Source organism: Aulostomus chinensis, chromosome 20 (assembly GCF_037954235.1).
Source record: "Aulostomus chinensis isolate RoL2024-O1b breed Wild chromosome 20, RoL_Achi_v1.0, whole genome shotgun sequence".
NCBI classification, from domain to species: domain Eukaryota; kingdom Metazoa; phylum Chordata; class Actinopteri; order Syngnathiformes; family Aulostomidae; genus Aulostomus; species Aulostomus chinensis.
In genome coordinates this window covers 17,846,727-17,862,195 of record NC_141339.1, presented here as the reverse complement: position 1 = coordinate 17,862,195, position 15,469 = coordinate 17,846,727, and the positions used below count along the sequence as shown (strand labels likewise).

Sequence of the window (15,469 nt, the reverse complement as noted above, 5' to 3'; positions counted from 1 at the left end):
TCCATATGCGGAGAAATAATGTGACCTTGTCTTTTTATGTTAATTAGCTCCTCATTGATTAAAACACTTCTTCAGGTGCTTCATTGCTTCATAACTCCTCGCCACGTGAGACGAGCCGCTGGAGGACGGAGCATTTTTCTCCAGTGAGCTCAAACTTCGAGGGGTGTCAGCACAAAATATGAGGACTCTCGGCAGTACGCAGATGAAATATGGGCAAATAATTTTTCCTCAAGTGAGGCAATCACAAAACTAGAGAAAGTGTGTGCTTCTCTTTTTTGGTTTGTTTTTTTTTGGACAGCTTGAATAAAGATGTTGCATCAGGCAGCATGACCTTGCTGTAGGTTTGCGTTTTAACAGCCTGCTGTTCTGGCAAAAGGTCATTAAATTAAGTGTGTTTACCAGCTTAAGCACAGCTAGATTTAAACGCTGCCGCATTGCTCGCCACGCTTCATTTTTCATTCATCGCTCCCTGCTGACAAGTGTCCATACTCAATATCATAAATAATTTCTAGGGGAAGGCTATAAATCTGACTGTTTCTCTCAAAAGGAATATTTTTCCTCGTTTGTTTTCAGGCCCTCGCTTTGTTATGTAACCCAAAAGAACAGATCAATTTTTTTATGTAGCAATTTTTCAATGCAAATGGGTTAAAATCCCTAAAAACATACATTTTCAACCACATCTTTTGGTGTTTTCCCATCTGTAATATGCTATCGTTTTATTCTCCACAGTGTGAGGTGAAGCTGGCCCAGAAGCGTGGGCGTCTGGAGAGCAACCTCACCGGCGGAGCCAGTGAAGATGAGGAAGGCGATGATGGTGGAGACTCTGACTCAGACGAAGAGTCCTCCGCAAAAGCCCGCTACTTCGGTTACATCAAGCAGGGTCTTTACTATGTGACTGAGATGGAACGTTTCGCCCCGCCGCGTAAACGTCCTCGTACCGTAATCAAGAACTATCGTCTGGTCAGCCTGAGGTCGACAACACCGGAGGAACTCTACCAGAGGAAGGTAGAGTCATTTTTAATCTGTGTCGGCCTCCTAAGATATTGCCCTTTCACAGAACTGTCTGGAAGCAGCAAACTTGTCCTGTGAGGCATGACCATAACATTCAGACCTTTTTCCTCCAACTCCTGAATCCCTTTTGCCAGTTTCTATTTGATTTAGGGCTTCAAATTTGCACTTTATTTTAGTAATCTAGTCACAAGCAGAACCATTATAGAAGTCTACTATTATGGGTGCTTTGCATACATTTCAAGCATGCGTTATCATGGTTGGATTGGTCAGTGCTTCAGACTGAGTTTCAATTTGCACAGACAGTTGCGGTTCCCAATATCAAGATTCATTTGCTGATTTGAATGAAGTGTCTCAAAAAATTACAAGTGAGTCTGAAATCTGTTTGTGCATCCGCAACTGACGTTTCAGTACTCTTCTTCAGACTAGGGTGAAGCCAGCAGTTATCTGGTCCAAGACTTCCTAGCATCCACCGCGCGGTGTTAACTGTACTCCATATTTCAACTTTAGATAGTTGCATGGAATTTAGAAGACGAATATGAGCGGATTATTTTAAAAGCGGCCAGTTTATACCAATAAACGAGATATTAGCTGTGGTGCATCGGCAGACTACAGGCATTTTTCCAACCTTGCATTTCGGCCATGCATTCTGTCTTTTGCTGATGATGTCCACTGTTAATGGGGGTGTAACTGTGGTCCGCTCAGACATGATCGGTCAAAGCTCTGCAAACAGGTACCAGAAGCTTCCCTGTCCAGACATTTTCTCCCTTGCCTACAGAGTCTACCTTGATATAGAGAATCAGTTAATAGACGCGAGTAATGCTGTAAATGATTGGATTTAATTTTTTTTTATTCCACTGGCATCATGTGACCACCACATGATCCTACTTGGTTCATGGCCCCCCTGTATAACTTTTTATTCTTTGAGAAGAGCATTGGACTCAGAATGTCACTCACGGATGTGAGCAACTGCTGTGGTTTTGGTCAAACGATTAAATGGCCATGAAACGTGAAAAAAAAACAACTTTCATTAATTCTAACAACTTCAGCTATTGCTTAGTTAGTTCAACCATGATGCAAGTGGTTTGTGTTCTATCTATACCCTTAATACAAATGAACTAATGGCATTATCATCCGTGTCACCTGTATTTTGAGTTTAACGCAAATAAGCTGAAAATACATTAACATTCAAAACTAAAAATGGTTAAGATATTACATTGGCTAAATATCGTTGTGTTAGCTTTTTGATCTTAATTCTTGTTACGTAATCAAGTTTGATGGAATAGTAATTTGATTGGTTCGTCTGGAACAGAGATATAACAGGTGTCATACTCATGCAAGTTTGTTATTTGAGAGGCGGGGCCAAGGGTCGTGTGATGTCACAAAACCTCCTATCATCCCAGCCAACCGATCACAACATGACCTGCGAATGGAAAGACACACAGGCAGGCAGGCAGACAGACACACAGGCAGACACACATAGACAGGCAGGCAGACACGCACAGACAGGCAGGCAGACAGCATCAAAGCTTTAAGGATCCTGACTGCCATCTCAGACCCTCGATCGCCAGATATCAGCACGGCAAACACTGAGTTTGACCTAGATCATCTGAGCGTTTGCTGATTTAATCGAGTCACGCAGTCGATATTTCTCACCATTATAGACAGACGACATCACTTCAGTGGTGGACGAGGTGGTTTCACAGCCTCAGTCACAGCTGTCTGTTGTAGGATCCCTTTAAATGAGAAGTCCAACACATGCTGGTGTTGCACAGAAAAAATGAAGAGTCATATTTCAGGTGCAGTTTACTTATTTATTGAACACACACACACACACACACACACACACACACACACACACACACACACACACACGCGCACGCACACAACAACAAAACGGTTAGATAAGAAAAGCTTCTGTCAGTGTTTTCATGCTGGAATGCACTCATGTTTGAATCTGAATGTTCTCTTTTAGCTCAGCAATCTACAAAACAGTTCCAGGCCTTACAAGCCAGCTCTCTGCTGCTTATGAATTCATGGCAAAGGAATTAATATTACCTTTTCAAACTTTTAAAGATACTTCTGCTTGTCTTTCATTTGTCTTTCAAGGTGGATATTTTGAAACTATTCATTTCTTGTTTTTTGCCACCTAATTTAGCAGCAATTGTAGGGTGTCACTGAAACCTATTCATTGACTGAATTAGAACTGGCTGATCTGCAAAAAACAAAAACCTGACTAAATAAATCCTGTGTCAGGCACCTCGGTGAAGCGCTTTTGTTTTGTTGGATCAACTCCAGACTGAATGAAAACCCAGCAAGATGTTCAGTCTGTTTTGAGGCTATTTCTCAGTCCCGGGGGTTTCTCTGAAATGCTAATTGCTGCATTAGAAATATGGCTGTTGTCGCTACTCGCTACAAATTGCAGCAAAGACAACAACATGCTCTATCATAAAGCACAGCCAGAGTGGAATCGGCTCTCAATGGACCCAAGTTTGAGCATGCTTCATCAGTCATTTTTATGACCCATCATCTACTGCCTTCTTCATCATTGTCATCATCATTAGATGCCATTACTCATCACCATCACTCCTAACAGTGGAGACTTACGAAGTAATATATCATTATTATCTCTTTGTAACACTCGGCACCCGCAGCATTTCCCCTACTGCTGCTGCTCCTCTCCTTTTGGAATTGTTCTCGCTTCTCTTTGCATGTAGCGTATGTCTTTGTGAGAACAAAAGGGAGGAGCTTTCTGTGTTGTCTGGATGTTCTGTACGTCTGTGTGCTACGAGATTTGCTTTCTGCACATTCGTGATTGAATTCATTTCGACATTCACATGCCCTCCGGCTCACACACAGATACCCCGATGACCTGAACTCTCTTCACTCATTCACCTCAGTTCAGGTTTGTAGTCTAGCTGGCTGTGAATCTACTAGAATAAGTGACCCTGGGTCAGACTCTTCAGATGTTTAAGAGTAACCCTGCCTCTATGAGTAGCTGGCTGGCGAAGCTGCTAACAGTTCTAATAGCTATATCCAGTGAGAGAAAGAAGCAATTTTTTTTTTAATGTCCTCCTACGAAAGGTTTAACTGTGTGGGATTCCTATTGCTCTTGAGGAACTACAGTCTGGCTAATGTTTTGCTTTGTACTCCTACACACACACACACACAGATAGAGATGGATACTCAGCGTGTCAGGCAGTGTGTTTGCACAATATTTGAGTGGGCCTGCATAAAACTAAAGTGTCATGCTCTTGTAGAATCAATTAATTCTTTGAGACAGTGATATGACACAAAAGCTCCTCTCGCATCACCCGGTGTTGCTACCAGAACATTGTCATCATCATAATAAGCAGACACAATCAGTTGAACACAGATGTCATTCTTACATCAAATTAAACCACCTCTTTCTACTTGTTAATGAAACAAAAAAAAAAACCCTCAGTGCACAAAATCCACCAAGACATCTTAGAGATATTAAATATGTTGTTAAAATCTATAATACAGTATGGCTGCTACAAGGAGCGGCCATTTCACGTCATGCATTTCTCGAATTAATCATCCCATCTTGTTGAACGATTGCTAAAGATGAGAAGTAAATCCATCAAGGCAATGAAAGATATTTTAGATTATGTAAAATTCAATTATCGAATCTGGCTGCCGCAGGAACTCAGCAGAAGCAACAGTAGGGATCCAGCATAGACTTGGGCTAAATGATTTGGAAGAAAAAAAAAACCTCTTAATTGCAGTTATTTTGACTAATAGTGCAATCACGATATGACAATAGCTGTCATTATTCACATTTCAGTAGAAGAACATGTTAAATAGCATAATAGCCTAATGTTAGCGATGCTAGTTTAGCCTCGTATTGTGCCTAAACTGCCATGCGTCATATCAGCTGTTTTTTTTTTTTTTTTAATGAAATCTGCAATAGCTTATGAGGACGAAACTGTTTCTAGAACTGTAATGTCTTCATATATAGACCTATGTTATGTTTGATATACTTTTTTTTTGTAGAAGGTTTAAAACATGTCTCATGAGGTAGAGGTGGCAAACAGCGGGAGGTTGAATGTTTCCGAGGGTTCAGGACAGAAAAAAAGTTGGGAACAAACTGCAGTTAAATGTATAATATGCTGATAACATTTAAAGTAACTGTTCAGCCTCTTGTTTTGTCAGTATTGAAAAGACAGAATTTTGAGGTAAAAGCTAACATCAGCATGCTAACAAGCTCATGGCAGCCGTGAGGTCAAAATAAATTTAGAGGGCATTCAAATGAGTGTGTACCTCTACCAAGGTGATATGACATCATCAGATAGAAATCTCAATCAATTCCAAAATCTAAACAACTGCTTCTCAGCGTTATTTCTATCATCTTTCCAAATTAAAAATGTATTTCCGTTATTTTGTACCTAACCGAAGTCCTACATCCATCTTCTTAAGCTTGTGTCTGCTGAGTTCTTGCGCACGCTTTCATCCCTAATAAATTTCCATGCATCGTGTTGTTGAATCATACAAATTTGTTTTAAGCGCTTCTTTTTTTTGTCAAACAGATCGACAACGAGGAATATGGTGAAGCCTTGTCTCTTGCCCAGGCGTATAATTTGGACTCTGACCTGGTCTACCAGAGACAGTGGAGAAAGAGTACAGTCAGCATCGCTTCAATACAAGATTATCTGGTAAGAGATGGAAGAAAGAACGAGATCGATTTGAGGAAATGAGGAAAAGGGGTGGAGGGACAGTAAGCGGTATAGAGAGAGAGAGAGAGAGAGAGAGAGATAGAAGAATTGTCTCCTTGAGTTTTTCTGTTTTTATATGGGATGTCTGGTGAGAAATATACAGTAAATGTGTGGATGAGAAGGGCCATGGCTCACTTTTAAGTGCAGCACAACCCCCTTACTCTATTTCACGCATCATTTTTACCAATTTGTAGCAAATTTTCACACCCACCCTTCCTAATTCTGTATCTCATTTTATCCCATCATTTCTACTGAACTCATTCCTTCTTTTTCCCATCCCCTTTTACATCCCACCCAGAGCAAGATCCGCAAGCGTTCATGGGTGCTGCATGAGTGTGTGGAGCGTGTTCCAGAGAATGTTGATGCAGCCAAGGAGCTGCTGCAGTATGGCCTGAAGGGAACCGACCTTGAGGCCCTCATCGCCATCGGAAACAGAGAAGATGGGGGCAGGCAAGATAACTTACGTAGTCTATAAACAGCAATGGAATCTTGCCTCTTAGTGATACTGTTTATTTTTAGCTGGTTTTTGCCGCCTTCCTCCCAGGTTTATCATGCCAGGTGACGTCGACCTTGACGACCTCCCCTATGAAGACATCCTGTCAGATGACGACGAGTTAAAGCTGGAGAAGGAGAAAAGGAAAAGACGAGAGCTGCTGGCAAAGGTTGACTTCAGCAGGTACAAAGCCAGTCTGACTTTAGGTTAGTCAGCTCAGTTCTCAAGTCAGACAGCAGATGAAGACAGAAAGTCACAGCAGGAAGAAATACTGCCAAGGTTGTGAGCAGAGGAGCAGATCTAGACTGGGGAAGTCCCTCAGGCTGGGAAATGTAGCGCAAAATATAGACCCAGTCAGGGCATCTTTTACAGAAGGGGGAGAAAACTGTGAATAGTAGTACATGTGACTCCTGAACTGATGAACTATTAGTTCAATGTACTCATTTTTTCTTGATTAGAAATATCTAATAATACTTAATTATGTTAGTAAGTACGCTTATAAAGAAAAATTTAGTACCTTCTCTAAACTGTCCCTCAAAAATAATCCAGTATTTTGTTTCCCCGCTCCTTCTCTTCCTCTGATTGGCTCACTCCACATGCCCCAAATCACAAAGTACTTGCTTTCTATTCCACAATATACTACTCGGTCTAGGAGGTACACATCCTGTGGGACTATGACCTTTTACACCTGGGTTGGAAAAATGGCCCTCTAGCACCGAATATGTTGACTAATTTCCTAAAACCTGGATAAATGGGCCGAACCGATGTTGCCTCGCACCAATGGGAACAGCAGAAACCGAGTGGTCGTAGCACATCAGGTGAAGACCAAGTCCCAACTGTAGCAACCATCTGCTCTGGAGCTTCCAGTACCGTGCGACATTAGTGGTACAAGGGGGGGTCAAGGGGAAACGTAGTAGGCAGTTGAATGCTTTAGGAGGTACAGGAACCACTGTTATTAATTATTCACCTACCTGATAAATGAAAATCTCTTATCAATTAAGCACATCTTATCTTGCTCTGCCCTTAGAATAAAAAGGCAGAAGTTTTTTTTTAAAGAAGATATTTATTACCTGTTTGGGCCATGAAATTGCCACAGCTGCTTAACTGGCAATAAACTAAAACAAACAAACAAACCGGATAAATGAAAGGTAAATGCGGTGTACCTGTAGGTCGTTCTGACTTGGGTTTCTCTCATTTATTTCTTACTGTAGCACGAGCAATGCTACTTGTCAAAAAGAAAAAGAAACAAAAAAGAAAAAAAAAAAAAAAGCGAGCACTTATTTTTCCATGTCTCACTGTATTCACCAGAACAAGAGCACAAGACTCTATTACTGATTCTCTACTTGTCAAAAGTTAACATAGTCTTCACAACATGCAGATATTTGCAGTTGCAATACCAGATTACCAGAGTGTGCTGCCAGCTCCAGCTGTGCGGGGGACTTGGCTTCTCACGCTCAATTCACTACACAAGCATTTATATGAGAATATTTGGTGTTTGTCCTCGTGTTTCCTCTGGTTAGATGTGGTGTTGTAACAACTGAGGTCATGTTCTCTCCTTCTCTCACCCAGAAGCCCTTTATTTGTGTGCAAAATTTGGCACTTGTTGATTTATCCGTCATACTGACACAATTTGTTCTGCAGGCAACCCCAACACTAAACTCTGTTCGTTACCTTGTCTGTAAGTTGTTTCCCACTGTTTAGCAAGCTTAAATCAAACCATTATTATTCCCTTTATCAGCTGTAATGACTGGCGCGGCATCGGGGAGATTTGTTCTCGGAGGAGGGATTGTTGTAAAGATGTTTAAGATTTAGACTGGAAAACAAGGAGGAAGTGGGAGAGCAGGCTGCCAAATTTAACACTGATTGTTTGATTGGGTCGCAGACCGAAGAAGGGATCAAAGGCAGGGACATTAATGAGCATGAGGTGGAGAAAGGGGGAGAGAGCATCGGAGAGGATTAGTGGGTAATCTGCTGGATGTAATTTATGCCTTTGTTGTTAAGTACCCAGGGAAGGACTAATGAAAAACCCTTTAGTGATCACTAATCACCCCTCACATGCACATGCATCTTTCCCATTCTTAAACTTAATCCAAATATATGCACATATTACACACTATTAAACTGTCCAAATGGAGGAAATACACATACACTGAAATAAATGATGCACATTAAAAAAGCATTTGCATGCTGTGTTGATGCAAGCAGTCGTGGTGTGTATACAGGTATTTCAAGCCCCAGCAGCTGGATTGTGCCGTCTCTATCGTTCTTCTCACTCCAGATACTTAACCAGAGAGCCATCAGTCTGCATTTGAATGAGAAACAGCAGAAAGTGTGTAATTTTTTGTTAGAATATTTCCCCTACAGTTCCAGCTTTGATTTTTTTTTTTTGTTGCCTCTTTTGTCAATTTGATTTCCTCTCTTTGTTAGTTCATGGTGTAAAATAGCTGTTAATACAAATATGATAAAGAACGGATTAAGGATGATAAAAACTACGTGAGTGGAATTTTTAAAAATTGCCAATACATAGTATAAAAGTCCTACATTAAAGAAACCATTATGTTATATTCAAAGTGAATTACCCTCTTGAACACATATTCCTATTTTTCTTTTATCTGAGAGCGTGGATGTCTGCCTGGCAGCACTTTTCCCTAAAATGTCTTTAAACATATTTGCATGTGGGTGCGTGATTTTGGGAACACGAAAGCCTCTCGCTAATGGATCCATCCATGTTGCCTTGAGGCCTGCGGCAGAGTCGAGAGACGGATAATAATTCTCTTAATTTCTTTTTAACTACACCACCATTACAGAAATGGCTCGGTATCGATCACATCTGCTCTGTCCCCTGCGTATGTGTGTGCGCGCATGTGTTTGTGAAGCCCCTGACTGTATTTAACGACTGGCTGTCACACAGATGGGGTCTTATACCCCTCAACCATATTCTTAGGTTGTGGTTGAAAGTTGTGATCCATCATGTCTTCTTTTATTTTCATCAACCAGCACGATGAATAAAAGTGTGATTATTCTTAGTCCCGCTGATTGCAATTTAATAAACTAAAACCCCAAATAATGGAAATCTCTCTTGGAGATGACGGATGTCGTTTGAGACAAAATCACGTTTTCAATAATTAAAGTCATTATGCAAACCCACTCAAATTAACCTTTACTGAAGAAGAAGGTTGTTTCTGAAGGACCTAATAAAATGAAGGATGTTAATGTACCTCCCTGCCCTCTCTTCCATTATGAAAAATAAATGTCTCTCGTTACTACTTTTTTCCACTTCCTCAGGCAAAGGTGTTGCACTTGCAGAGCATTCTGTCATTTTGAAAAGTAATAACACGTAAAATACAAACTTCCTCAGGACTTAACTTCTTGTTTTTAACACCAGTTCAGTTTGTTAAACGTTTAAAAAAAGAAAAAGATTCTTTGGTTGGATGCAGACATGTTTTGAGTCCACTCTAATCAGTCTTTGTGTGTGTAGTATTGTATCATTTAGATACTGCCTAAGGCTTTAATAACTGCTGCATACGACAACAAGATGGACAGTAGTGTGTGTGTGTGTGTGTGTGTGTGTGTGTTTGTGAGGGAGAGAGAAAGATGGAGGGGAAAGAGTCAGGATGAGAGTGGCATCCGCTGCGAGGTGTTTATGTTCTTGCCTTATCAGATTCAGACCTCCATCAGAAGACTCATTTTCTCATTTGCTCCTCTGTTGTGTGTGTGTGTGTGTGTGTGTGTGTGTGTGTGTGTTGGTGCTTGTGCGCATGTGACCACGTGTGTGGCTCCAGTGGCACCATGTGAAGGCGTGAGCAATGTGCTTTTTGTCTGTTTATGAAGTTCAATTTTGCCTCTCATGCTGTGATAATCTCTTTTATCATATGCTACATTTCTGTAATGTGTGTGTGTGTGTGTGTGTATGTGTGAGTGCTGAGCGGGGAGCTTCTAAAGAGATGGAGGAGCAATGCTGTCTGTTTGAAATAACATAGAGTTCTGATCTTATTGAAGAACATGGTGTATATACACACACCCACACACACACCCACACACCTACACCTTGATGAAGTCACGGCTCGCTCTCATCAGACCAGCAGTTCCCAACCTTTCTGAGTTTCGACCCCTGGCTCTGTGCTCATGACCCTTGCTCCTCCACTCCTTCTTGTTGTTTAGTTTTATTAGAAAAATTGCACCATCTTCAAAAAGAACAATAAAAGAATTCAGAAAGGATGATCCCATCATTCATGTGCAACTACGTTCTGCATGACACTTTTACCGGTTGAGCCCCCCCCCCCCCCCCCCCCCCCTTACTAACAGTATCCTTCCATCATAATGGTGATATTACCAGACTCCAGAAAATCTCTGCTCCACTATACATATTTATAGACATCTTTCTATAAAGATAGCTCTACGGTTAGAAATGGGTAAAAGCATTTTCATAAATCTTTTCCTTGGATCAGAGGTGAATATAATAAAAATCTAGGAGTATTATTACATCAAACGATGGGAAATGTGGATGGTTCCTGCTCCGAGGAAGAGGAAAACCCCATACAATATGTATAGGTATAGCTCTTATTGTGACGAAGATAAGAGCCTAAATGTACAGGTAGTGAAATAGCCCTGAAAATAGCCTCAAGCTCACAGCTTTTTCCTCTGCATCGGCCTTGTTTTCTCATGCACAGGACATATTGTTTCTTCGCAAATAAACCTAGTGACCTTTATACTCAAGTTTGACATCTTTATCATCATAAATCGAAGCATTTTGAGGGTTAGAACAGAGCAGGCTTAAATATATCGCCTCTGTTTGATGTTTTCAGGCTTTAACGGAGGTTTGCAGTCACATTCTGCTCCTGGTTTAGGTCGTGCACATTCCATATTAAATCTCATGGCCCTCAATCTCCATTCAAATTCGTAGCAGCAGCAGCAGCAGTGTTTTTGTTCATTTTGGTTCTTTCTTAACCATGTTTTTCCCTCGAGTCACTGTTTATTGTAAGGGCAATTCAGAGAAGCAATATAAACATTTACAAAGGCAGAGGCACTCCAGCTACCCTTTTGGTGTACGGCCGCGCTGCCCATTTGTATGACTAACAGTGTACTACACACTGTTTATGCTGAACCTCAGTGGAATTCAGTCGTAGGATTAGCAATTTAGAAGCAAGAGACCTGGATCTGAATTGAACATCCAGCCACCCGTAACATGTGGGTGGTTATTTCCACAGTACCCCGGTACACGCCGGCGTTGGTCAGAGAATTGCGTGACGGAAACATATAAAGGAGAAAAATTCAGGTATATTAATGTTCAACTTTAAAAATTAACTTCAGCTGTTAACAGACCGTGAAAACATAATAATACATTTTTTTTAGCGTTGTGGAGATTTCTATTGAATTAATGGATTTTTTTCTTTCTCGAATAAGGGAAGTGATAAGATATTGCCAACCTACTTATGTGCTATGCTAGAATACAATAAATAACCATTTATTCTACCATTTGCTTATTTGTGCTAAAAACACAAAATATAGCTCCAGCTAATGGGCTTCTCATTAGTATTTGGGCATTAAGAAATGGTTTGGACGAAGTAAATCCTCACTTATAATGACTGTGCTTGATGAAGCGTGTCCTCATTATTAAAAAAAGAGTCTGTATTCTGTTACAAATGTATTAAAATCTTCAGTAACGAAAGAAAGAATAAGCGATTTTCTACCCGCATTCATTTCATCTGCAATATATTTATCCTTCGAAGCCCATGAAAGGACGTTAGACTGGTAAAATTGCTTTATAACATCTCGTCTCATCCTCTTCCCTCTCTCACACACACTCTCCGTCCTCCATCTGCACTTTCCCCTGCGTTGCTGTGAAGAGGCAGAGCAAAGCAACAATTACCAGGAGTGTGAGCGCTGAGACGCCACTCTTTGATGTGCCTGAGAGCGCGTTGAGCCAGTGTTAATCTCTGTTAGTCTCTGTAGAGGAACCCTGATAAGGTCTGATAGCGCACCCTGTAATGAGGGATTAGGGATTAAGACTGCGGTGGATGGGTCAGCTCCCCTGTGGTCACACTGCGGTTGATCCAGGACACGTTGTTTTTTTTTTTTAATAGTAAGATTTGGGCACTACCCGGCCTGCTCAGGTTATTCCCTGCGGATTTAAAGTCAACACAAAGAAGTTGTGTGGTGAAGTATTTCTTATTTTAGTGTTTGTGTGAGCTGAGGGTGGGTGGGAGGGATTGGGGCACAAGTGCTGACCACTAGCAATGACTTGCAGCCTTCCTCTCCCCCTGGGGTACCTGGAGTGATTGAATTTTAGGTATATATGAAACCTATATAGCATAGAGCCTTGGTGTTTGCCATCATCCAACATATTTATGGTGGTAATTAAATGATCTTGAAAATGGATTTGATTCTCTGAGGGCAATCAGTCACTTCATTGACATCAAGCATTCCATACATAAGAAATAAAGGCTTCTTGTGGTTATGAGCAGTTGATTTGTTCTCCTCAGAAAATAATTAGGTCCACAGGGCATGAATGGGTGGTTTGGTCACCAGTCCCGTGTATTGCTGGGGATGGTGATGGTTTATATTTGCCAAAAAAAAAAAAATCATCTAAAACAATGTGTCCATCTATCCTCTCTACTGCTTATCCATTAAGGGTCATGGAGGGAGGTGGGGGTGGGGGGGTGGAGTTTATCCCAGCTGACATTTGGCGAGAGGCAGGGTTCACCCGTCCAGGGTCATCAGGAGCAATTAGAGGTTCACTATCTTGCTCAAGGATACTTGGACATGGTCACTGGGGGAAGTGAGAACCAGTGACCCTTAGGTTGCTGGATGACCACTCTACCCCTGAGCCATGCCGCCCCCCCCCCCCAAAAAAAAAATATGTATGCATCCTTATTCATTTACTTACTTACTTACTCTTATACCACTGTACAATTTCATGCGGGTGGGGGGGGGGGGTGAAGTTGATGTGTGAAAACTTACTTATGAAAGTACAGTATGTATAAATCGTAAATGAATGCATTCTTCCAAGTGAAAAGTGGAATAATTTCACTAAAGTGTGTGTGTGTGTGTGTGTGTAGGCTGACTCTGGAGCAGAAGGAATTGTGTCGAAGCCGACTGAAACTTCTATCCTACCTGGACCGTCTGGCAACATACGAGGTAACAATAATTGCTCATCGTTGTTCTTTGGATTCATCCTTGGAAATCTTGTATCTTCATTGATGATGAATGTACTTAATATTTTCTCAATTCATCTGAGAAACAAATATTTTGAAAACTGTAACATTTAGTGGTTTTAAAGAGTCCTAGATTTGCAGCGTCAATTATGTCTGAGCACGGATGGCAATAATCCCATTTGTGATTTCATTCTTAAATAAGACAATATTTTCATTACTTAGAGACCGTTCCGTTACGGTTTACATGCTACACGTCAAACTCTGACTGATTGAAGATACGCCCCCATGACATCACTACATTCTACATTGGAAAATTTGGCCTTAAACTATTTCTGTCATGATGCAACTGGTATATTTTATTATTTTCTCTCGATCAATACAAAGCAGCCGAGTTTGTAACGCTGCCTTGAAGCTGGGCCATCGTAAAGAAGTTTGACTGCTTTACACGTTGCAAAAATACTACAAATTCTTCGCCGTCCATTTACACGCAGCTGTAGCCATCAGTCCTGGGACATCCTTTAACGACAAAGGTCGGGGGTCATTTGCTGGTAGATACCTTTTAACCAGAGAATACAAGATGCTTGATAAAAGCAACAAATACAGAGTTTCTTTCAGCAACTGCCTCTCCTCACGAATTTGTTTAATTTGGCGTCAGCAGGCTCTGTGGAGTCAGGATGAATATTTTCCAGACTAATAGCTCATTAGAAAACATTAACACGGGATATTTCAGCAGGGTTTTTTTTTGGCCTCATTGGGAGGGAAACTGTATTTAAAACTATTAACTACTGTTAAGATTATAGTAGCTTTTGAGTCTCTTAAGAACTATTTTATATACGGTAATCATGTTGTGCTCGCAGGACACACGCTTTTATCCCTATTTTTTTTTTCTCTTTTGCAACCTTTCATATCCAATAGTGCCAAAACACCAAGGCTTTCCTCATCTGCCTTCTATCGATAGTCCCTCTTTAACCTTATTAATCTCATTAGAAGTATTGAAAAGTTGTTGACAAGACTTACGTGAGTCGCATTTTAAGAACATAAATAAGAGGGTGGATGTTTTAGTAGCTACTTCGCTGAGAGACAAATGGGCCCCACTGAGACATATACAAGCTAATTACGGTGTTAAAAGCCCTTTATTACACAGACGAATCATGAGATGTAAAGATGGATTTGTGCGTGGGATGGTTCTCCGTGACAGGCGACTACTTAGCTCTCTGTATTTCAGATTTATGATGAATAATGCTAACATGCAAACGTTTCTCATCCACAATAAATCTCAAACCAACAGTGGCATCACGTGAAGGTAGTGGAAAGATGAGATTTTAGCCTGCTAGATATTCGACTCAGACAGAATGACGTCTTTCTCTCTTTCCCTAACTCTCTCTAACTCTCTCTCTCTTTATTCGGACATTGTCATGGTAACTGCAGCACTCATCAGATTGCTTTTGCCCCAATCCATTTTCTCTGGCTGTCTATGAATATGATATTAGGGTTTTTATCATCCGACTTGGGTTGGCTCTGTCTGAATACGGCCCATTCGAAGGCTATCCATCAGTCACACTCTCACACACATCCACCCAGAATGCATCAAGACAAACACAAATTCCTTGGTAAAGTGGATGCTTCAGAGTGTTTTTAACAGAGACAGGCATAAATCTGTCTGTGTCAAAGGCCGGGACAACGGATGTTCCCTCCTGACATGTGTGTGCACACACTCTCACCTTCCTCTGATGGCTCCGACTAAACCACCAACATGTTAGAAAGTTAAATAGCATCTCTGTTGACTTTACCCGAACACATTCATTTCTATTCTTCTCCTCGCTCTTTTCCTCCGCCACAATCATTTTCTCTGTAAAGATTATCATGTGCTCCACTTTTTTATTTCCAACTTCTTTCTTTTATGAACTCCACTTGTCTTCTGTCTCTGCCCTTGTTTAAAATGATCTTTCTGTCTGTTTTGTTCTACCAGGAGATTCTCGGAGGTCCTCATGCAGCAGAGCAGAAATATGATGCAGAGTTCTTCAAGAAGTTTCGTAGTCAAAATATTGTGTTGTCAGCAAGAAACTACGCCAGGGTAA

At 41.0% G+C, this 15,469-nt stretch overlaps 1 protein-coding gene across 1 annotated transcript in view; it reads left to right on the top strand.

Moving 5' to 3' along the window:
• The window catches only part of nbas (NBAS subunit of NRZ tethering complex), a 160,492-nt gene that overhangs the window by 21,146 nt on the left and 123,877 nt on the right, over positions 1–15,469 (top strand). The window contains exons 15-20 of the mRNA XM_086190518.1: positions 730–1,005; positions 5,559–5,684; positions 6,043–6,194; positions 6,289–6,420; positions 13,296–13,374; positions 15,361–15,465. Coding sequence (XP_086046644.1) covers positions 730–1,005; positions 5,559–5,684; positions 6,043–6,194; positions 6,289–6,420; positions 13,296–13,374; positions 15,361–15,465 — 870 coding nt within the window. The remainder of the gene's footprint in view (positions 1–729; positions 1,006–5,558; positions 5,685–6,042; positions 6,195–6,288; positions 6,421–13,295; positions 13,375–15,360; positions 15,466–15,469) is intronic.